We start from the raw sequence: 23,534 nt of genomic DNA, 5'->3' as shown, positions 1-23,534 counted from the left end.
GGTTTTTAGGTAGTAAATGGGGGAAATTTTAGCTGGCTTCTGCTGACGCTGGAAACAGTAGAGAGATGTTTTCAGGAAATCATTTCAAAGCAGGGGGCTCGCGAAAGATTATGATTTAAGAGCGGGACTGTGTTCTTTATCCCTCCCAATTAATGTTCGGAACCAAAGGACACCATCTGACTGTTGCTCTGTCTGCTTCGACACGTCTCTGCCCTTTGCTCGGTGGACTCATTACAGATCCTTCTCTGGAAATAACTTGTTCTCGTGCTCTCTTTTCCTCTTTCTCCGCCCCTTCCAGGATGGACTGGGTTCTGTGCAAGTTTGAGGGCTGGATGGAGGTGCAAAAGTCAGAGTTTGAGAGCTAAAGAGGGAGATGCAAAAGACCTTTAATTAATTTTATTGAGGAGGCAGATTCTGTCCTATTAATATTCCGTTGAGTCAGCTGGTGCCTCAGTTATCCACGTGGTGACAGCGACTGACTTCAGTGCTCTGGTTCTGACCTTTGGAAGCCATTTCCTTCGTGGAAGCTGGCACTTGCCAAAGCCTCACTGATGTGAAGAATTGGAGAGGGAGAGGGGAGAGAGGGACCTTAGCACATTGAGACTGTGAAGTTCGGGGTCCTGGAGCCCGTGAGAGCCGAGCAGGTGCGTCTCTTCCCAACCCTGTGTTCAGTGACGTCACACTGGTAACGTGACACGGGTCACAGTGGGCACATTCACACCACAGAAGCCGGCAGACGCCATGGATCGGGGCTTACTTTTTCAGATACGGTTGCCAAACCGGCACATCGCCAAGAGGCCCCCACATCTGAGAAAGCCCACAGAAAGCCCACTCGGGGTACAGGATGGAGAAACCAAGAGGGGGAGAAAATTAAAAAACTTTTCCATTTTAAGTATTAGAAGGCTGTGTCCCAACCCATTTCTCTCATCGTATGAGGCTGTGGACTTCGGCCCAGGAAACAGAAAATAGGGAAGAAATTCTAGGAAAAGGGACGTTGGGCCTAATTTAACTAGCGGCAAATAGCTGGGGAGTTGCAGGGGACCTGGTGTGTGTGTGTGTGTGTGTGTGTGTGTGCTTCTCTTCTCCCAGTGTGCTAAGTTTGAGAGGCGAAGCTGAGTCAACTGAGACTGTCTCATCTGGTTAATTCAAATGTAGTGACGAGCGGCCTGTCTGTTGGTGGAGATAACACTTGACAAACGTTAGACGCGGCCGCATAGGTAAATACGATCCCTGGTGCTGTTCAGGGAACAACCAGCAGAGACGTACCCAGAGGTGAGGGCCCCGTGTGAAATAGCACCCCCGTCAATTTCACTCTGAATGCGTACAGCACCAGATTCCTCCTCTCTCCTGCCCTTTGACCTCACAACCTTCCAGAGCATCTGGATCCAGCCCGAAGCTCATCCCATGCCCCAAATGTACGAGTTCTCTTTCCCTTTAAAATAGAAAGGCCCTTCGCTGATAGGTCCTGCCCTCAGCCAGATGCGGCTGAGATCGTGTGATTAAAGTGACCGACAGTAAAGCTGGAGCGACCCATTCAAGAGACACCTGCAATTGAGAGAAAACTGGTTATTGTGGGTTATTTTGAGCCTGGTTGAACGTTTAGCAGATTCACCCACGCAGGAGCCTTTTGCTGCCCCGCTCTGTGCCAGACTCCCCTCAGTGGATCTGGGGGACTCCAGGGCACGGGATGAGCCTGGCTGAGTGGCTTGGGGAGTTTCTGCACCTTCCTAAGGATAGAGCCGTATTTGAGGTCAGAAGTGCCGGCTGGCCACTGATGATAAAATCCCAAAGCACCAAAAGGCTTTTATTTTTCTGCACAGTGTGTATGAAGAACCAACAGAAGGTTAATATAATGGTGTGAGGTCGTGGGCGGAAAACTGACCTCAGTTTAGAAGACCTGAATTTAGTTCTCCATCTGCCACTTACTAGGAATATGCCTTTGGACCCAACACTTAGCTGCCGTGAGCCTCAGTCTTCTCATCTGTAAAATGGGATGGAAATGTTTTCCCTGCCTTGTTCATTGCTGTATCCCTAGTACCTAGAGTGGTAACGGGTACTCAATCATTACTCAACACGTATTTGCGTGTTGAATGGATAGAATAGAAAAGTGAACGAATAGAAAAATAGGGGTGCTAGGAGAACTGAATGCAAGTGCTTTGAAAGTTATGACACGCTATAAAACGTCAGGGGTTTCCATGGTAATTATGCTTTCTTGCCAAATGAGAAAACAAATGACAGGGAAACGTTTTTTACCCTGGGTCGGCGCGTGCGTCACAAAATTCTGGAAGACAAAAGGGACAGATGAGGCCAGGACGCCTCCCAGGGAGCTGGTCTCTGGGCTCGAAGGCTAAGATTCTGCAGACTTCCGAGACAGAGCGTGGGAGACCACGCTCTGGTCCCTGTCATCAGACTGTGCCTTAGATTTGTCTCAGGGAGAGCTGAGGGTCGTGGTCATATGGTTTCCTTTATGTTGCTCATGGCTTCCTTTGTTTAATTGTCCCTCCTGACGGTGGATTGTCCCTGTAGAGTCGCTCAGCCGGCCTTAAACCTCCTCATTAACCAGCTGATGGGAGACGCTTTGCCGCTGGAAGCACTTTCCCCTTTTGGGCCTGTTATCCTGTGTTCGTGTCACGGCACACAATGCAGGGGCCGAGTGACCCGGGGTGAATTCCGGGTTAGGAGGCTTCTTTGAACCGGCTTTCTGGAGCCCTCTCAGGTGTGCCTCACATCAGGGCCATCCCTGGGACACTCTGGGAGGGTTCCACAAGTGTGACAAAGTGTGCCCTGCCCTGTCCCGGTGGCCTGGGAGGGGTGTGCCTTGTGACTCAGATGACAGTTTCAGCTTTGCCGCTGGCTGGATATGTGACCTTGGTCAAGTCATTTAATGTCCGGGTCGTTACTTAGCATACATTTGATGAAGTGGCATTTAAGAAGCTACCATCTGGGCTTAAAAAAAAAAAAAAGTTTATTTATTTTTGAGAGAGAGAGAAAGTAGAGAAGGGGAAGAGAGAGAGAGACGGAGAGAGAAAGAATCTCAAGCAAGTGCCGAACCACCAGTACAGAGCCCGATGCAGGGCTCAAACTCACGAACTGTAAAACATGACCTGAAACGAAGTTGCACGCTTAACCCCCTGAGCCACCCAGGCACCCCCCTCGATCTGAACTTTAAGTGTGGGAAAATGTCAGAAATTCTCCTCACCTATTTGTATTGCTCGTGTGATTTTTTATAAGGCTTGGCGAGAAATCACAAGGTTTGGGAACCACTGAGTTACCCACATTCTGCTTTTTTTGGATACATAGGCACAAATAAACCCTGAATTATAATTCCCACATTCAGGTTTAAATAATTATTAGTGTTATTGCAATTTGTTATCAACAGTAGTTTTTATTTATTCAGTCTCAAAAACTCTCCCTTTAACCACTTGACAAATCTATGCTTCATGTTTGTAGCAGTTGAGGGTGCTGACTTCCTTACAGACTTTGGGGGAAAAATCCTTGGAGTGCTTTGGCTGCATTAGAGTATTATGGGAATCCCATCGTATTTATTATTTATTTTGAGAAAGAAAACTGATAGATGGGATAACTAGTAAACATACGGTACTTTCTTGCTTTAGAAAAGCCACTGGGCACCTTTATTGAGGTGGAGTGGGTTGGCAATTCCATCAACTGGAATGTTCTGATTTTTACTACCCTGTTATCCTATGTATTGGATGCAAAAGACCATGACTGTGCTTAGCATGAACTTCTTGTTTTTAATGTTTATTTTTGAGAGAGAGAGAGAGCGCGCAGGGGAGGGCCAGAGAGAGAGAGAGGTGGACAGAGGATCCGAGAGAGAGAGAGAGAGAGAGAGCGCAGGGGAGAGGCAGAGAGAGAGAGAAATGGACAGAGGATCTGAAGCAGGCTCTGTGTTGACAGCAACGAGCCCAATGCGGGGCTCGAACTCACGAACCGTAAGATCGTGACCTGAGCCAAAGTCAGACGCTCAACCGACTGAGCCATCCAAGCGCCCCAGCATGAACATCTTGAAGTCAGAGTCACAAGTTCATGAACTGCATGACATACAAATAGAAATTTGTAGGTTTGGAACCTGGAAGGGAACTTCGAGATCATTTTAGTCCCAGTCAGAGACAGGGAGCACGAGTGCCCCCACAGCTGGTCAGAGTAGAGAGGAGTCGCATACCCTCATTCTGAGGCCCAGCCCAGTGCCCTGAGTCAGGCAGATCTGGGATCCGTGCTCAGCCCGACGAGTGATACCAGACTGTGCCCCTCCTGGCCCCCCAGAACCGTGGTTCTCGCCCACGGGGCCACCGTGTCAGAATGGTCCTGAGATGTAAAGTAACGCCCTCCCGGTGACTGAGCCTGGCCACCTCATTGCCCAGCGTAAGCCTGCGGAGGTCACGACTCTGACCCTTTCTGGCCACGGCACAGACCCTGCGGCCCAGAGGACGTGAACTGTGCGGGCTTGGGGCTGCACAGCAGGAGCCTCAGAGCCAGGGTCCCACAGAAGGGTCTCTGCGCCGGGCCAGGAGGCTGCAGATTAACGCCTGCTGGCAGGCGGCACGATGGGCACCGACTTTTCAGGAACCCCTTGTGCTTTCGGGTCCTGAAGGATGGGATGCTTGCCTCCTGTGAGGCCGCTGTGTTGTAAGAGACCAGAAGGCCCCAGAAGCCATGTCTGTGCCGGACTCTTTGCTCCCCCCTGTTTTCCTCCCGCTTCCCCACCCTTCCCCGTCTGTTACCCTTTTCCTGGGACCCCTCACCCTGCAGCCCTTTTGCAGAATCAAACTGAATGACTAATTGGATAATGCAGCATTGTATTGAGCATTCAGTAGAAGGGCCAACGACCCATGGATGTTCAAAAGGCTGTAGGAGGTGGCACTTCGTGGTCCCTCTATGAAAGGCAGCCCCCCCCATGTCCTGGGGAGGGAGGGTCCATGAACAGGGTACCTGGCGCCCATCCTTAACCGGACCCACCCCACTTCCCCAGCTTGGAGTATGAAGGTCTCGCTGCTTGTAATAATCAAATCAACTTAGCCTGAGCCCGGTCTTGCAGAGTGAGTTCGGTGTCTTGACTCTCTTGAGCCCTCTTTCCCGTGACCTCCTCAGGGAACTAACCTAAGAGGTTACTTCTCATGACAGATCTCCCCCGCTATCCGCAAGTTCTTTTTCTGCCACGCCCCTTTTACAAAAGACGTGCGTTAGTACAGTACCTGTTTTCACTAACCGAAAGAAATCCCAAGAGGCTTCTCGCTCTTATGAAATGGTAACTGCTTCTTTGCTCTTTACCATGTTGGCTTACGAGAAGTTTCATAGAACATTCTACCTCCAGAGAGCGGGCGTGGGGCGGTGGGGGGTGGGGGGGCGCTTCAGATGGGGGAAGAGCCCGTCCTGTTGTCCCTGTAGCCCTGCTCCTCAGACTTGGTCTATCGCCAATCCCCCGGGGACCCTGTTGACACGCACATCCTGATTCAGCAGGATGGGGGCGGGGGCCTGAGGGTGATGCCGAAGCCCCGGGTCCAAGGACACAATTCGGGGAGCCAGGGTCCCCGGTTCCCCGTTCTTTTCAGACCGTGGCGCACCTGAACGTGTTTGTGTGGCACACTGGCAGGGCTTCCCTGGCCGCCTCGAGCCCCGCCACCTCAGGGCTGAAGGAGTCAATATCCCAGCTCACTGCTAACCCACTCGAAGCATGGTGGCCAGGGCACCGGCGTAGAGGAGAGAAAATAACCCGGATCCGACCCGTACACCTGGGGGTGTGTTTGTAGTCCCCTCTCTCCTATACTTATTGCAGGTGCTGCCCCAGGGTAGAGAAAGGCAGACGCCTTTCCGCCTAGATGGATGGCCCGTTGCACCCTTTTCTCCAAACGCCACGTGTCTGTTCGCCTTACTTTGTACAGCCGAAAGGGGCCTCCCAAACGTTCTTCCAGGAACAAAGCAAGTCTGTTTTGATGTCTCCTTGCTGCTCATAGAAGAACTTGCAGCTGGCAAATGACAGCTTTACTAAAATATTTACTAAACTACGCAGTTGTGTCCGTCTCGGCCCCCACCCACCAGCCGCCGGGAGCTGGCTCAGGAAGCATTGGCCTAATGAAAGGACAGCCTCTGGTGTCCTCACGCCTCAAGCTCAGTTGGGCTGAAGCTCCTCTCCTTTCTCTCCAGGTCCATATTCAAGCCCTTCATCTTTGTGGATGATGTGAAACTTGTCCCCAAAGCACAATCTCCCTGTTTTGGGGACGACGACCCTGCCAAAAAGGAGCCTCGGTTCCAGGAGAAGCCAGATCGCCGGCACGAGCTCTACAAGGCCCACCAGTGGGCACGCGCTGTCATCGAGAGCGACCAGGTGAGCCTAGGGGTGGGCTGGCGGAGGGGGGGCGCGGTCTGCGCTCGAGGAGGCAGGAAGGCGTTAATCCCACACATCGTTTCCCTCCTCGCCAGTACGCCTCCTTCCAGAAACCCGGGGACCTGAGGCCTTCCGAGAAGGCTGCTGTTCACTTTTCCGGCCAGTCCCCTGAAACCTAACGAAATGAAGCCTCCACGTCTAATGTTGTCCTAGAACTCCGTGGGCTGGGAATAACCCTCTTTCATTTACTGTTTCCTTGGGGATGTTCCCTGGGAATAATAGATGTGTGCAGTTCTGGTGGGGGTAACTGCTTTTCTGCTGTCTAAAAGTCTTTGTGTACTTCTGGGGGTAAAACGTTGGTATGAGATGGCAAAACCTTAAAGATGCAATCATGTGTTGTTTAAAAAAAAAAAATAATCCTTCAAAAAAGTTCTGTAGACGGGGGGGAGGGGCGGTGCACAGTAGTGTAAATGTCCTTATGCCACTGACCTCGTACACCTAAAAATGGCTGCAATGGCAAACGTTGTGTTATGTGTATTTTACTATAATTTTAAAAGAGTTTTTCAAACAAGATTCTCAAAGTCCTAGTTTTTTAAATTGAATTCAATTTTTATCTGAGAGAGAGAGTGTGTACACGAGCAGGGGAGAGGGAGAAAGAGAGAGACAACCTCACGCAGGCTCCACACTCAGCTTGGAGCCCTCCACAGGACTTGATCCCACGACCCTGGGATCATGAGCCAAAATCAAGAGTCGGACGCTCAACCGACTGAGCCACCCAGACGCCTGAGATTCCTAGTTTTTAAAAAAAGTTATTCTCCAAGGTGCAGCTCACCCGCCCCTCCCCGCAAAGCTTTGGCAAATAAAGTTACAAGACATCAATTCAAACGAGACCTACACCCAATATATGCCCACAGCAGCCACTAGTGACGGGTTGCGTATAAAATCCAAGACTCTGTTTTGCTGAAGGGAAGGGGAAGGAACGTGGCGGTTAGACGCCCATCTGCTTCCCAAGCATGTATTTGCCAACTTGCAACGAGTCTAGTTTGTCCTGAAGAAAGGGACACCTTGTAGGGAAATTGGCGTTTGCATTTGCGTGGACCGGGTGAGCTTTTTTTCTTGTGCTTGGCATGGTGGACTATATAAAAAGCATAGAAAGAAGGGCGACATCAGCAGTAAACCCAAGGGATTTCAGAAAGCATCTCAGAGAAGGGCAGCCTCACCATCCATAGGCTTTGCACTTCCGTGCCACAGAAATGTCCATTTTTTTTTTCAACGTTTTTATTTATTTTTGGGACAGAGAGAGACAGAGCATGAACGGGGGAGGGGCAGAGAGAGACACACACACAGAATCGGAAACAGGCTCCAGGCTCTGAGCCATCAGCCCAGAGCCTGACGCGGGGCTCGAACTCACGGACCGCGAGATCGTGACCTGGCTGGAGTCGGACGCTTAACCGACTGCGCCACCCAGGCGCCCCAGATATGTCCATTTTGACATGTCAGAGTCACCTGGTGTTTTCACCTCTGTCTTCCCTGCCGCATGTTTCCTTGGAACCGTGAGTGCTTCCGCTCCACTGCACTGACTTTTGTCTGGGGCTGTCTATTGAGGTTCCCAGCAGTGCCTGTCTTCCAGGTGGATGACAGTAAGCCCGGAGTGAAAATGCCACTCGGTGCGTCGTTTCGGGGCTCTCTGGCAACTAGAAGGCGGAGGTCGAGAGGGGCGTGTGTTTGAGCCCTTCTGCACAAAATGCCACGGAGATGAGACGGACGAGGGTGGGTGGGCTCTGACATTGAGACATGACCGTTGCTTTGAGTCAAGGGCGTGTTAGGAAGTCGGGGACGGCTGCTGACGGCGGCTTCTCCATTCTGGGACTAACTGGGCAAATGGAAGCTTTTCACTGTCACACGCTCTAAGCGAGTGGAAGAAGAAATCTCAGCGGCTCAGAAGAAAGTACGTCGGGCGATGGACGCGGCACGTGTTTATTCACTGATCGTCCATTCAGCAAACATTTACGGGGGTGCCTCCTGTGTCCCAGGCGTTGAAGCCTGGTGATGAGCCCAGTTCTCACTCCCAGGAGATCGTGGTCCAGTGGGGGACACGGGCAAGGAGACAGACCCTTACAGGACAGGAAGAGAACAACCACGGCAGAAGTAAAGGCATGGACAGTGAGCCCAGAGGAAAGGTTCAAAGAGGCCCGGAGATGGGTGCGTGTTGACCAAGTGCCGAGGAAGGGCAAGGTGGAGTATCATGGGTTGGAAGAATGCAATTAATTCAGTTTGGCTAAAGAGAAAGGGAGACTTTGGGGGGCCTGGCGGGAGGTGAGGCAAGCAAGAGCCTCGTACTCAGGTTACAAAAGGCCTTTCCTGAATGTCACTCAAGAGTCTGGATTTTATCCTAAAGGCAGTGAGGAGGTAGGTATGCCAAGCAGAGCAGTACCATAACCGCACTGGCATTCTAGAATGATCCCTGCGGTAGCCCTGGGGAAACAGATCGAATGGGGTGGGTAGGCCCCTGAGAGGCTTTCTTGTCCATCGTAGTGACTCTCGCTGTTCCCGCCCTTCCTCAGGAGCAAGGTCGCAAGCTGAGGAAGACCATGCTGGAACTAGAGAAGCAAGGCCTGGAAGCCATGGAAGAAATTCTGACCAGCTCTGACCCTCTGGACCCCACTGAAGTGGGGGATCTTTTCTATGACTGTGTTGACACTGAGATTAAGTTCTTTAAGTGAAGTAAGCGTTCCCTCTCCCCTTCTTATTTAAACGTTCCCACCTTACTAAATTACCAGCAAAACAAACCACTCTCCTGTTTGAGTAAAACGAAAAAGGTCAGACGTGTGAAAGTCACACTCTTGTGTTCTGCCCTCAATCCCAGCAACGTCCCCTTCTTCTACAACGTAGCTCCCCCTTTGCAGTGTAACGTGTATCCATTTGCCTGTCTTTCGATTGTGTGACTACTTGTGGATTTTCAGCTGCTATCGTTGTATTTCAGTGACCGTGGACACACTAGCCTTCTCACGGAGGACGAGCGTTCGTCAGGCCTTCACAGGGGGCTCCACAGTGCTGAGTGTGCCAGAAAAGCAAAATCTATTGAAGTCTTAGTCATTCTTTCAGTAATGGTTCCTTTCAGGTTACCGAAGGGCCCGGGGCTTTTGTGTGTGGACTTGAGGGGCAAGCTTCCCGGCCTCCCCTTCACACGAGTGCAAGCCCGTCGTGCAGAACGCCTGCAGATGTGTCTGCTGAAGGACACAACCAATGGGAAGGAACAAAGGGGGCTCCTCTCTAGTCGCAGCTCATCCTGATTCTCGTGGTTCTAAGGGGCCTGTCCTCTGTCTGCTGCGCTTGTGCGCAGTGGACCCACAGACGGCTCCTGAGCACGGGAGAGCTGGTTAGCGGAGTTAGCTAGAACTGCCCGTGTTGGGAGATTCCGAGGCAGCCACGCGCGTGGTCTCCCCACATCCCCACATGGCTCTCCCCAAAGGCCCGAGGCTCTCGCCGCACAGCAGCACGCCCACCCCTTGGCCTTGCGTAGAAACGATTTCGGGCCTGGTTATGGCCATCTACTCCGGGATTAATTAAATGGCCCTGTGGCATGGTTCTCCCCCCCCCCCCCCCCACAAAGCTGCGTATCTCTCCAGCTAATGAGGGAGAGAAAAGGAGAGACCGTTGGCTGTTCAGATGCTAGTTAAAGTAGCTGGAATCCGAGCAGCGACTACATTATCTCAGCGGAGACTTTAATTAAACTGATTTGTTTCCAGTGTCGCGTTCACACGAACTATTTGACTTACCACCAGAGCACAGAAGAGCATGTGAGGAAGACCAGATGGGCCGGGCATCGGGGAGGCAGAGGGCAAGGAGGTGGCAGATGGAGGCAGAAGCAGGTCGCCGCAGGGTAGCGATCCAACCCCCAGCCTTCCTGCCCGGCTTGTTATGTCCCACAAGGCTATGTACGATGCACCTGGCTCTCCCTGGCCCTCCCTTCATTCCTCGTGCCCCGTGTCCTGGTAGCTGCCCTCACGGCGAAGGCAGCCGCGGTGGGCAAGGGTGGGGGGGGCTCCCCTCCAGCTAGCGAAACTCTCACCCACTCCGGAGATGGACAGGGGGCAGAGATGACGAAGGGACGTATATGCGGGTCAGCAGCTCCTGGAAGAAAGGCAGCCCCACTATTCCAGCCTCACCCCCACCGCTGGGGCCCCGTCGTGCTCCGTCACTGGTAGGAATTTGCAAGTGGAAATACTGGGAGTGTCAGTAATCTTCGAAGTGACCTTGGGTTCGGGATTCTGCACCGACAGCGGTGCACGACAGGCAATAAGGGCCGGAGGGGACGTGGGTCTCACACACAGATGCAGACACGGAGGGTCACGGGTTTTATCGGGACACAGCTGGTTTCTCTACCAGCTCCCCTCCAAGGGTGTAGGTATAAAGGCACCACGAGCTTTTGGTCCAGCAGTTTTGTGAGTTCTGTACGTAAAATCACAGACGACAAGCGGTGGGAGGTGGGAGGGACGTTTGAGAGCTGACAGGGTCAACACAGCCATTCGTGGCGGCTCGTAGCTGCCGTGACCCAATCAGGGCTTTCACGGGTGACGAACTCAGGGTCTTCTGGTAGATGGAGCAGCCATTCTCAGAGCATCTGTCTACAGGTGCTAAGTTGGGGGAGGAGAGGTTTGGAGGTGACATTTTCGGTGCCTCACCCCGCCCAAGTCCACCTGCTAGGTGGTTATTTAAAACAAGGGGATGTGTTAAGCCACCCTAAGATTTCACCAGGTGGTTTCACCTCTACCTATTATAGAAACATTTCATCGGACCTGACGTGCCTGAGATACCCAAGGTGATTTGGGGTTTACCAAAAGAAGTCTGGTGAGGATAGATTACACAGGGGTCTGCTTTCATTATTATGGGCCAAACATTATTGTGGGCCAGCCAGTCTATGCGATTTCCTAACCACCATGAAGTGGGAAATACAATGGCTACTTCTCTTAGGGGATGCTGACCTTTGTCCAGCGTCTCAAAGAAGGGCCAACCCTAAATGAGAATTGTCTGGGCTAATGGTGTACATCACAATTGTGGTGCCCCAGTCTTGGGCCACCATGGGCCATGGCAGCCCTCCATGGCTAGGCCGGGCAAGAAGTTCAACGGGGGCTGGGACACTTCTGTCAGGCACAGAGGGGGTCTATGTACAGTCAAACCCCCAATAATAGCGTGGGTGAATTCTTTGTGCATTTGGGTGGTGTGGAGAAAGACGAGAAGAGAGTAGAGAATCTGTTGATGTGGCTGGACTCCCTTCTAGTGACTTCTTTCTCCTTACGTCCACTGCTTGAAATTCGCTCTTGGATTTTGAACAGGCTGTTGGGGGAAGGTATGTTTCTTTTTAAATTCTCCAAACAGACCCCGCTTTTGAAAAATGCTTATCATTACATGGATGAATTCTTGACCAGGGATTGCTTTTCTAAAGGCAATATGGAGAAAATGAATATTCAAGAGGAACTAAGAAAACAGTGATTAAAGGTCAGTGTGTAAATAGCATCCTGAAAGAACCATTTGTGTGTCCATTAAGACTTGGACGGGGGAGGTGTGTGTGCTTTGTGCAGCAAGAAGACATGGCCGTAAAGGATGGCATTTCTCCCCCAATCCCATGCCCCGTAACCAACCATAAGCCGCTTAGTCTTGTCTAGTAGATGGCATTGCCGTAGATGAAGACAGCCCTCATCCTCTAAGGGAGCAGAGGCTCCAGTAAAAGTAAATTAGCGAAGCAGAGGTAGTACTCTTCCTTCTTGGAGGTGGTTTGGAACTTTCAGTAGAATAAGCATATACTTGAAATTCTGGTGATTCTTTAGTGCCCAATAACATAAGACACAGTGTTCTTATTAGACGGTCTTCCTTACAAGCTAACAGAGCAGGTGTGTGCCTAGTAGATACTAGCAGTGAAGTTCCTTCACTATTGGGTGAATTGCTAGGTATAAAAAAAAGAATTGCCAACCAGGCAAACTACTTTGCTCCCTAACTTATGTCATCCCGCACTGGTACAGGTGTCACACAGCTCTGGCCGGCCCCAGCAGGGAAGCCGGGTGGGACCAATGTGTCTGCTATGAAACCACTCACTGCATCCTTGACTAAAGAACTGCATCCTTGACTGAAGAACAGTCAAGTCATTTGTCGGGGAGGTCTTCAGCTGAGCTCGCAGGTTTAGGCAGGAAGCACGCGGAGGAAGGAGGGAGGAGGGGAGCCCCCCTGGCTGGCCGTTCCCGTACGGAAGGGGTGGGGTGGCAGGTCACGTGCATCTGCTGTCCCAGCACCACCCTGTGCCTCCCTGTGGCTGTGGCGTTTCATTCTGCACGGTCCCAAGCCCCAGCTCTCCTCCTACGGTTTGTGCCAAACGTGCCGTATCTGACCGACTCCCAACATTCCGAGATGTCACCTGCAGATTTCTCATGGGAATGCATTACGTATGTGTTTGCAATCGTGCTGTGAGAAGTTCCATGTGTGAGCTGGAAAATGCTACTGGCAGGGAACACTGACAAAGAAAATCTTTCTGTTTCCTGCAGTGGGAACCGACCGTGTAGTCTTAACAGCCTTTTGTACAAATATCGACAAACCAGATAACTTCCCTATCCAGTGCTTGCCCTTGGAATTGTCTCTAAATACATCAAGCATACAATAAAAAAAAAAAAAATACTGAAATTAATGTCCTTGTGTTTCATGAATAAATGTGGGCATCGGTCACAAAAGAGAACATGTATGAAGGGGGATGTGTTTTTCTGACCGGACTCGTCATCAAACCCAGTCAGCTCAGTGTTTCCAACACGGTGTACCGTTTGGTGAGTAACTTCACTCTCTGCAGATAAGCACAAAAGCACAACCCATCGGGTTGGCTACCATCAAAAAGCAGAAAATAAGCGTCGGTGAGGATGCGCAGACATCGGAACCCTGTATGGTACTGGTGGCCGTAAAAAATGGTGCGACCACTGTGGAAAGCAGTATGGCAGTTCCTCAAAGAATCGGAAAAATGGGATTAGCATATAACCAAGCAATTCTGCTTCTGGGCATATGCCCCAAAGAACCGAAAGCCAGGTCTGAGGTACTCTTCCGCCCGTGTTCACAGCAGCAACATTACGCCCAGTGGCCACGGTGTGGAAGCAATGCGAGTATCCACTGAGATGATTCTGAGTGAAACAAGCCAGTGTCAAAAAGGCAAATATTGGGGCGCCTGGGGGGCTCAGTCGGTTGAGCGGCCGACTTCGGCTCAGGTTGTGATCTTGCGGTCCGTGAGTTCGAGCCCCGTGTCGGGCTCTGTGCTGACAGCTCGGAGCCTGGAGCCTGTTTCGGATTCTGTGTCTCCCTCTTTCTGCCCCTCCCCCGTTCATGCTCTGTCTCTCTCTGTCTCAAAAATAAATAAACGTTAAAAAAAAAAAAAAGGCAAATATCGTATGATTCCACTTACATGAGGTCCCAAGAGCAGTTAACTCACAGAGCCAGGAAGTAGAATGGCGGCTGCCAGGGGCTGGGGGGGGGGCTGGGGAACGAGGATTGTTTTCTGAGAGGTAGAGTGTTTTAGTTTAATTTAGTTTAGTTTTTTTTTTTTTTAAGGTTATTTATTTATTTTGAGAGACAATACGAACAGGGGAGGGGCAGAGAGAGAGGGAGAGAGAGAATCCCAAGCTCTGTCAGTGCCGAGCCCGCTGCAGGGCACGGTCTCACGAACCGTGAGATCATGACCTGAGCTGAGATCAAAAGCTGGACGCTTAACCGACTGAGCCCCCCCCCTCCCCAGGCATCCCTGAGCTGTGCACTTAAACATGGTTATGGCGGTAAGTTTCCCTGACGCATATTTTACCACAATTCAACAAAACCACACTAGAAACGGGAGTCGAGCTCGTTAGAACGGCTGCCGCCTTCTGTGCCGAGCATCTTCGAGGCTAAAGCCAGAGCAGCCCCGAAAGAGGAAACCATGCCACGTAAGAGAAAGGCCAGCTCTCTCCACTCTTGCGACCTAGAAATGCCAGGTTGCTGCCATGATTTGGTCTCCACCGTGACAGGCAAAAAGCAACTGAGTGTCTTGTTTGTGAAAATAGGACTTAGTCACGGTCACAAGGTGACCTGTGTCAAGGTCAGAGTAGATGACTGCCTCATTGATACGACAAGGGACTGCTGGCTCTTTAACCTGTACCTCCAACTCTCGTCTTCCCCACAAACGCGACATTGTCCTGCAAAGCTCCGAGGTGACAGAGCACGTATTAGTTTGCTACGGCTGCTGTAACAAAGCCACCACGAACCGGGTGGCTTAAACAACGGAAGTTCATTGTCCCACAGTTCTGGAGGTGAGACACCCAAAACCCGGGTGTCGGTGAGGGTGGGGTTCCCTCGGAGGGCTGTGAGGGGGAATCTGTCCTATGCCTCCGCCCTGGCTTCTGGGGGTTTGCTGGGGGTCATTTGGCATTTCTTGGCCTGCAGCATCTCCCCAGTCTCCGTCTTCGTCTTCACACAGCGTTCTCCCAGTGTATGTGTCTGTGTCCACGTTGCTGTTATTACAAGGACACCGGTCATACTGGATTAGGGCCCGCCCTGCTTCGGTACCCCCTTATCTTCAGTAGCTACATCTGCTACCTGATTCCCCCATCAATACCAGAGATGATGGAGCGAGGACTCCTCCATATGGATTTCTGGAAGACATCATTCAACCTATAACAGAACAGGTTGATGAAGGACGCCCAAAACGCTGGGACGTGGCGTAGGAATTCAGATCTTGCTTCTGGAGTCCACAGCCCTTCCTATGAAGCTGCTTCCCTCACTCACCCTTCTAGGTACCACCTTTCCCACCCTGAACTCTATCAGAGGTGCCTAAAACGACAGCTTCTTCACCTCTGCAGCCCATGGCTTTGAAGTTCATCATCCCCTTTGTCAAGTCTCTTCGGCCGCTGCTTTCCTTCTCTACTCAACGCTGGCCCTTTGGGTCGTTAAAGGGCTTATCTCTACCTCTACTAATAAGAGGGCCGATAAAACAAGTCAGGTCCTTCACTAATTCGGATGCAAAGTGTGTGTAGCAGCTAGCTTTGAAATTCGCTTCTAGATGAGATTTATTCCAGGAACGCCTAGGAATTCTAACGACTGCGCTCTCCTTGTTATCCAACGGCAGAGCCAGGGGAGCGTGGTCTTTGAGCTTCTTCGCTACCATCTAAGCCGAAGGGCTGGGGTGTGGGTAGCCAGGGACGGCTCTGTTTGTGACTCGGCAATGTAATGAGCCCACTGCTTGTACCCTAGAGCTGGGCTGTGCCGGTACCTGGGTCTCTTGGGACCCAGGGGTTAAGGGCTTGTCTAGGTCTAACGTCACTTCACCACTGTATGCTTAGGTACCTATTTGTGGCCGCATTTTACAGGTGAGGAAACTAAGGCGCAGACGGGTCACATAACTTACATCCTCCAACTCGTCACGGGCAAAACAGAGATTCAGCTCTCTGTCTGGCCCCCAGCCAGCTTACCTAGCAGGTGAACCGCATCTCCTCTGTGCCACAGGCCCCCTGAAAACACCACCGCAGCACATCAAGGTGACGCTGCCTCGTAAAGATTCTGCGAGGGGTTTGTGAGGTTGGGGGGCAGGCACTAAGTGCACTTAAGAGCCAAAGTGGTTTCGTTTTGACACGAGTCAGAGGAATTCCATAGGCAACGGTCTCTGCCCATTTTACATTAATAAAACAGTACAGTGTTACCGATTTTTTAGGGCAATGTGCTTGAAGGGCGCCTCGTGGCTCAGTCAATGAAGCGTCCCGACTCTTGATTTCGGCTCAGGTCACCATCTCACGGTTCGTGAGATCGATCGAGCCCTGCGTTGGGCTCTGTGCTGTCAGCTCAGAGCCTGCTTGTTATTCTCAATCTCTCTCTCTCTCTCTCTCTGCCGCTCCCCTGCTCATGCTTGCTCTACTTCAAAATAAATAAATACATAAGCAGTGTTTGTTTGTTTTTTTTTTAAAGGGAAAATACATTTGAGAAAGATTTTCCCTTGGTTGCTTTTCCCAAATACCCATCCGTTCCATTGAGCCACAAAAGCTAGGAAAACACCATGTCGTAGGTTAGTGAAAAGCGTCAGCTCAGAACAGAAAGGCCCCATTTCGGACACAACATGTTGCAGCAGGTGTTGGTTCCCGTGTGAGTATCTCCCGTTCCCTGCCATTCTTAGAATAGAAGCCCTTCTAACCCTTAAAAATGGTTGGCCTAGATTGGTACTGGTGTCCCTCGACGGGGTTTAATAACAAGGACACGAGCAGAAGCGTTTCCACTTATTAAAGTTTATTAGGTACAAAGAAAGGAGTCTGCGGAGGGCACATCAATAAATACAAAATACGTATGAAACACGGGGTGGGGGTGGGGCACAGGCGACAGTGTTAGCGAGACGCTTGAGAGCAGTGAGGGTGCCGTGATTCGTCGCCTCTGCAAAAGTTGACGGTCAAGGGGCTTAACCTGTCCTGCCAGAGGCAGGCACCACGTGAGTTCGAAGGGTGTGAAATTCAGTGATAGGTCTCGAGGAGAGGTGTGTTGCCAGATTCCTGAGATTTCTCCCTAATTGCAATTTTTGGTTTCTGCTCCTCCCTTCCCTGTGTCCTTGATGGCTTTATTTTTCATTTCTGTCCCAGTGGCGTGGAACATGAGTGTATCAACACCTCCTCAGGGCAGGCAGTCTACTCTGAAGGTGGAATTGTCTTTGGCCTTCTTAATCGTGATCATTAAAACCCTTGTAATTGTTTTATGCCACCAGGAGGGAGACGGAGGGCATGCCGTTATAATAAAGACATTCTGACCTTTTGGAAAGCTTCCGGAGCCAGTAAAACAAATCGGCGATGCCCAGAGCCAGTGACCTGCAAAAGCTGCTTTTCCATTGATTTAGCAGTTACGGTTTGGCATGATTGATTCCCCAGAGAAGGGCACTTGACCTTGCTCAGTTGTAGGACGCCATCTTACACTTTACTCTGGACAACAGCTGAGTGTATGCACTCACGTCTGCCAAAACCCTCCTAACCGGAAACCTCTTTTGGATGGCTTGGTCTGGGCACGCTGTCCTTCAGGTCTGAGCACCTGAGTGGGTTGTTCTAGAGGACATTAATTTTTCCACTGCTCTGCCCGCCCTCTCCCTCTCGATTTCCTTTCATCTCCACCCGTTTTGAGCACAGACCCCGGGGTCGGTCTGTTTCCTTCTATGTTCTGTCCTTCTTCTGGTATAGCTTCCCCTCCAAGGACAGGGGGCATTTGGGGGTCAGGTGCAAGCAAAAACACACTTCTGTTCTCTTCCCAGCTCAAGAAAAAGGGTGCGAGAACAGCAGTCAGACAGAGCCCGTCCAGACCAGTTCCATATTCGGGGGCCGCTGTACTTCCACCCTTCTCCCCCACAGAGGGGGGGATTTGCTCTCAGACCAGTCAGGTCCTCTTGACCTCAGAAGGGAGCTGAAGAAGGGAAGGGAAGCCTGGCGGGTGCTTCCAGGGTCCCTAAGGGCGGGGGTGAGGCACCAGGTATGTGAGGCAGATATTTGCTAACATGCTTCGGTTTATACTTTCTCGTGTCATATTTTCCGTGGAAATCCTGCTCCCGGGGCGAAAGATAAAAAACAAAAACATCTCTGAGATAGACTTTGTAACTGACCATAATAAGGAGTCACGTATGTTTCCAACTTGCAGAAAAAATGCCAAAATCTCATAAATCTCGCCTTACCCTGGCTGCCAGGACTGGGGCTAGGGGCTTCGTGGGACAGGAGGAATGGGAACGTGGGTGGGGAGGGGCAGTGTAAACGGTAAAGAGCACTGGCTACTTGTAGGGTCATTCAGTTACAAAAGGGCCTGTGGTTGGCATTGGAGGGGCCACGCCCACTCTTGCCTTAATTTTGCGTTATATTTACATTAGGCAGAAAAAAAAAAATCCCTGTACTGCAAAACGGAAGCGAGACGTGGCATCTCGTTCACTGGAGGCTGTGTGGCATTGTCTGGGTGTGGGGCTACACTACTCTCTCTGAGCTGCATCATTTATAAGGCATTATTTGGTTTGATTTTGCGGTTTGTACGATGAGGATATAGAATCATGCCAATAAGAAGCTGTCATGGATACTGCGACTTCGGGACTACTTGCAAACTAAGGAATCTTCTAGAAACGGTTCAGAATCTAGGAAGGGCCAGCCTGCACGCATATTTACAGTCATGGAATGGACACCACGGGGTGGGGACAGGGCTCTGTCTGTACCGACAGATGGATGACAAGATGCGTCTCAAAAAAACTGGAGAAACATAATGTGTGTGTGTGTGTGTGTGTGTTTAAATTACTCAAAAGTCGACTACCATACTGACTTAAAGCCTGTGCAAACTACGTATTTACAATAAATAACTGCTCCACTCTGAGCTTGTGTGTCAACTGAATTACAACTCGAGTGTGGTGAGGACAGACACGTTGTCCTGGGGATGCCCATCTGGCAGTATGGAACCCCAGGTGGCTCACAGGACATGGGCTTCATCTGCCTTCTCACCGGAGGGTCTTTAGAGATAACTGCGGAAAGACAAGAACATTACCAGGTGGACCGAGAAGACGCCTTACACACAAACAACCCACCCTGGGACTGGGCACCAAAGCCTTTCTGCATCCACGTAAGGCTGCCAGGGCCTGATGCATCATACGCAAGGGGCTGATTTTTACCAAGGGGGTTGTGGGTGGACGCGGGATGAAATGGGACATGTAATTGATGGCAAACGAAGGCTTAATGCCATCTTGTAGACATTTATGGGACCAAACACCAGTACCTGACAGAAACTCAAGAAAAGCCAGGAACTTCTGGGAGATCCCAACACAAGGCAATGGGAAAGAGAGAGGGCCCCAGGCCTTCAGATTTTCAGCTCAGGTCTCCCACCCTCGAATGGATCGCTGGGGCCTCCTAGCCGGAAAAGAAGAGTGCCCCCTGGGACAGTTTGCTTTGTCTACAACCCTGTGATCCCTCCGGGTGATAGCTTTTTGTCTCACTGAAGTGAAAAGGAATTCACACGGTGTCCAGCTAGACGTAAAAGATTATCTTGACTACGGGATGCCCAAGAGAGACTTCCCAATCCATCCTGGACTAGACTTTCATGGGCTCTGGTGAGTTAAGTGTGTGCCTGCCATGAGGCCAGAGACCGGATGCTGCACCATGGTTAGTCATTCTGGCTGTGCCTGAGGGTGAGGATAACTCCTATCCTGGTGATTCGAACACACCAGGAAAAGCAGAGAGGTATAGCGGGAGGAGCACCGCACAAGGAGTCAGAAGTCTGGGCATGTGACCTCGGGAAAGTTCCTTAGCCCCTTGGGGCTCAGTTTCCTTGTCTGAAAAAAAAATGTCATTAAAGCCATCTCTCCAGCTTACATCAGAAGGTACCTAAAAGGATCAAAGGAGATCACATATGCAAGTGATCTGAAAAAATGTAAAGAACTGTATAATGTGCGGGCTATTATTTTGATTATTACTATATTTTTTCTGACCGCAAGAGTAATGTAGTCTCTGCAGAAACTTCAGAAATTGCAGAAATGCGCTAGGAAGAAAGTAAAAAATCAACTCTCATCTCCCAGGGTGCCTGCCTGTTAATTCTGTGCCTATTCCCTCTGTCTTTTGTCCTATGCATATACACTTCTCCCTTCACTGCAACCACACACCCAGTTTTGAGCCTGTGATCATTTGAGTGGTTATCACAATTCTTAGACGAGCCGTGGTTGGTTAGAAAAGAGGGTGCTCGTCCTCCTGCAAGGAAATCATCCCGGCATCCAGGACCTCGTTCCCCTTCTCACGTCCCTTGCCATGCTGTCCCATGTGGCTGCAGAAGGGGCCAGTTTAACAGGAGGCCACCCTCTTCGCCACACAGAACTGTGAAACAGGAGGAGGCCAAGGCAGGACTAAATGCTTGTTTGCAAAGTGATAAAGGGCCTTTAAGGATGAGACCCTGTTGTGGGCAGTGAGAGATGTCACTTCCGCCCAGGGGCAGGAGATAATCTGTCCAAGCTGCCTTGTGTGAGAAGGAGGGCATTTTGTCAAAGACTCTCTTATCCCACAAGAACCTGTCTGGTTCTCTTCCCAGCTTTCCTCCAGCCACCAGGACTTGAACTGTGACTCAATTTGGCCAAAAGAAGCTATTTTGTCAATGGGAGAAAAACCCCGATGGGTGTGCTAAGATACCCTGCATTCTATGGACAATACAGAATCTGAATTCAATTGGATACATGTCATAGGGTTTTGTCTCCAGGCTTCTCAAGCCATTGGAACCAGGGAAGAATGAACTGGGGGGGGGGGGGGGGGGGGTGAATGGGGGCACTGTTGCAGAATGACTCGCAGGGGGTTCTGGGTTGTCAACCTTGCTTCTGGATGTGATGGGGATTCCCCCTTTCACTCTTCAGAGCTTGAAACTGTAAGCGTTTCATTCTAGCTGCAAACAAAGGTTGCACCAAATGGTCTTCCCTGAGGAAAAAAGAGTCTGTGCAAAGATGTAAAGTTTCAAGGAGAAAGCACACGCTCAGCATTTCTGGGGGCTCCCGGTTTTTACATTCAGAGACCCAAGGGACGCGTTACCTGAGAATTCCTGCCTTTGATGTCATCCGAGCTCTGCCCTGCCGCCTCGGCATGGAGCCAGGGACCAGGTGTCCGGCCTGAAAGAAGAACCATCTCACCGTCTCTTGGCCCGGGGACCGCCACACACTACACGGAGAAAACGCAGACTACACGGGCGCTTAGAGCAACAGCAAAGGAATCAAGGGTAACACGAGCCCGTCAACCTGAAACCTTCGGGCTCCTGGCCCTAGACTGCGTTTCCACCCACTGCTTCCATGTCACAGACCGGATGCCCAGGCATCTCGACCAGTCTGCTGGAAGGAGAACCGGTTATGAAGGCCTGTCGTCTAAACGCACGCGAGCGCTTCTTAGCTCCAAACGAGCCACCCCCTCCAGACTCGCTCATTTGTCCGGTAGCCCAAATGTGCCAAGCACCGTGCTGGGGTTGGTAAAAAAAAGAAAAAAAAAAAGGAGTAAAAGGTAAGTATATGCTGAATAAATCAGGCTCCATTCCGTGAGGATCCAACTCGTTCTCTAAAATACACTTTGTTTAATCGCTTCTCGGCCTTTTGGCGAAGATCAAGTGTAAGATACACTTTGTTTAAATATTACACGAGTTACACATAAATATATTCTCATTAAAGGTTCAAAGGACATAGGGAAATAGGAAATAAAAACGCAAAACAACCTCAAGGGCGTCTTTGCCTGCCCTCCTTCTCATCCCATTTTCTATCCTGAAGTCACCACTATTTAATGCTTGGTGTTTATCCCGCTAGATTTTTTTTTGGCACTGACTTACATATATGTGTGTACGTGCATATATATGGGTTGGTTTTAAATCCACATTCCCAGGCCTTCCGGGACTTTTCCTGTGAGTCACGTGTTCCAAATGGTGTCCCTGATGCCTCTTTGCTGCATGAAGTACTAGGCTTTTCTGTCCTGCCTCTGTCACAGACTCCGAATTAAACAGGCATTGTCCCTCCAAACAATCCAGGCTGCTGTGCTTACTTACAAAGCAACTGAAAAGCAGAACTACTCATCACAGGTCATTTATGGCAGTGAAATACTGATAACACCCTGTGTTCAACAAAACTATTTAGGAAATCCAGGGTTCACAATTTCGGACAGGGTATGAAGTAGCCATTTGAATGTTTACAAAGGCCCAAGTAATTTGGGGTGATATTTGAAACTTAGGAGAAAAAAAGCAGGCTAGAAATTGTTTAAATAGGATGACCGGAACTATTTTAAAAATGGAAATAATATATTGATTCCTCCTGGAGGTACTATTTTTTTTTTGAATCTCTTGGGGGCGCCTGGGTGGCGCAGTCGGTTAAGCGTCCGACTTCAGCCAGGTCACGATCTCGCGGTCCGTGAGTTCGAGCCCCGCGTCAGGCTCTGGGCTGATGGCTCAGAGCCTGGAGCCTGTTTCCGATTCTGTGTCTCCCTCTCTCTCTGCCCCTCCCCCGTTCATGCTCTGCCTCTCTCTGTCCCAAAAATAAATAAACGTTGGAAAAAAAAAAAAACTTTAAAGTTTTCTACAATGAACATGTAAGTCATCTTAAGAATCTGTTAAGATACAGGTTTTTTGGGGGGCGCCCGGGTGGTTCAGTCGGTTAAGTGTCCAACTCTTGGTTTTGGCTCAGGTCATGATCTCACGGTTCGTAAGTTTGAGCCCCACGTCGGGCTCCTGCGCTGACAGTACAGGGCCTGCTTGGGGTTCTCTCTCCCTCTCTCTCTGCCCCACCCCCGCTCATGCTCTGTCTGTCTCAAAAATAAACATTAAAAAGATTTTTTTAAAAATTAAAAAAAAAAAAAAAAGAACTAGTTTATATCCCTACCCGATCCCATGCGTCTAGGGCCCTGAGTGACCACTGCTGAGGCCTCCTAGCAAAGAGATGGCCCCCAAGTTACTGACAAAGCTTTGTTTATTTCATAAACCAAGCCAGCCTGTGCCTTTTTGCAGGCATAGAGATACTTTCTTTGTCTTTTTTTGGGGGGCGGGGGGATGGTGGTTCCTGGTTTATTGTGTACTAAAGGATAAAGATGAACAGTGAAATGAAGAGGTATGTATATAGGATGAGGTCAGGAAGGGCCCAGGGAGCAAGAGTTTCTGTCTTCGTGGAGTTGGGTGCATCATGGATGCACCATTTTCCAAACACACGGATGTGTTCACCAACCTAGAGGCTCTCCGAAGCCCCTACGTTTGGGATTTTTATTGCTGGCTTCACCTTGCAGGTAGACGTGATCGTTCATTAACACAACCTCCAGTCCCTCTCCCCTTCCAGGAAGAAGGGGGTTGGGGCTCAAAGTTCCAAGCTTCTAATGATGGCTTCATCTTTCTGACGACCCACCCCCACCCAGGATCCCACCAGGCATTGCCTCATTAGAACAAAACAGGTTCCTATCACCCAGAATATTCCAAGGGATTCAGAAGCTCTGTGTCAGGAACCGGGGTCAAAGACCAAATATTTGAACAAAAGGTGCTGGTAGTATTCTTATCCCTCAGGAAATGACAAGGGTTCTAGGAGCTTTGTGCCGGAAACTGAGGGCACAGGTGAAATATACATTTTCTATTATTTCACAAAATACAATTCAATCCATCACAGTCTCCTTTCGAGAGCGGGCTCCAGGAGCTGTATTTATGCCAGTATAGCTGGGGAGGCCCAGGA

The 23,534-nt window shown here is 50.4% G+C and overlaps 2 protein-coding genes across 5 annotated transcripts in view; one reads left to right on the top strand and one right to left on the bottom strand.

Moving 5' to 3' along the window:
* The window catches only part of SCRN1 (secernin 1), a 65,071-nt gene extending 52,083 nt beyond the window's left edge, over window positions 1-12,988 (top strand). For all 3 annotated transcript variants that reach the window (XM_047850417.1, XM_047850419.1, XM_047850416.1), the window contains exons 7-8: window positions 6,160-6,340; window positions 8,905-12,988. In XM_047850417.1, coding sequence (XP_047706373.1) covers window positions 6,160-6,340; window positions 8,905-9,063 — 340 coding nt within the window. In that variant the 3' untranslated portion in view covers window positions 9,064-12,988. The remainder of the gene's footprint in view (window positions 1-6,159; window positions 6,341-8,904) is intronic.
* A 3,607-nt stretch (window positions 12,989-16,595) lies between these two features.
* WIPF3 (WAS/WASL interacting protein family member 3) overlaps window positions 16,596-23,534 on the bottom strand; it is an 83,252-nt gene continuing 76,313 nt past the window's right edge. For both annotated transcript variants that reach the window (XM_047850363.1, XM_047850364.1), the window contains exons 8-9: window positions 20,887-20,963; window positions 16,596-18,848 (exon numbers count right to left, since the gene is read on the bottom strand). In XM_047850363.1, the coding sequence (XP_047706319.1) occupies window positions 18,825-18,848; window positions 20,887-20,963 (101 nt within the window). In that variant the 3' untranslated portion in view covers window positions 16,596-18,824. The remainder of the gene's footprint in view (window positions 18,849-20,886; window positions 20,964-23,534) is intronic.

Source organism: Prionailurus viverrinus, chromosome A2 (assembly GCF_022837055.1).
Source record: "Prionailurus viverrinus isolate Anna chromosome A2, UM_Priviv_1.0, whole genome shotgun sequence".
NCBI classification, from domain to species: domain Eukaryota; kingdom Metazoa; phylum Chordata; class Mammalia; order Carnivora; family Felidae; genus Prionailurus; species Prionailurus viverrinus.
The sequence above is the reverse complement of the archived record's forward strand: the minus strand, read 5'-3'. Positions and strand labels throughout refer to the sequence as shown.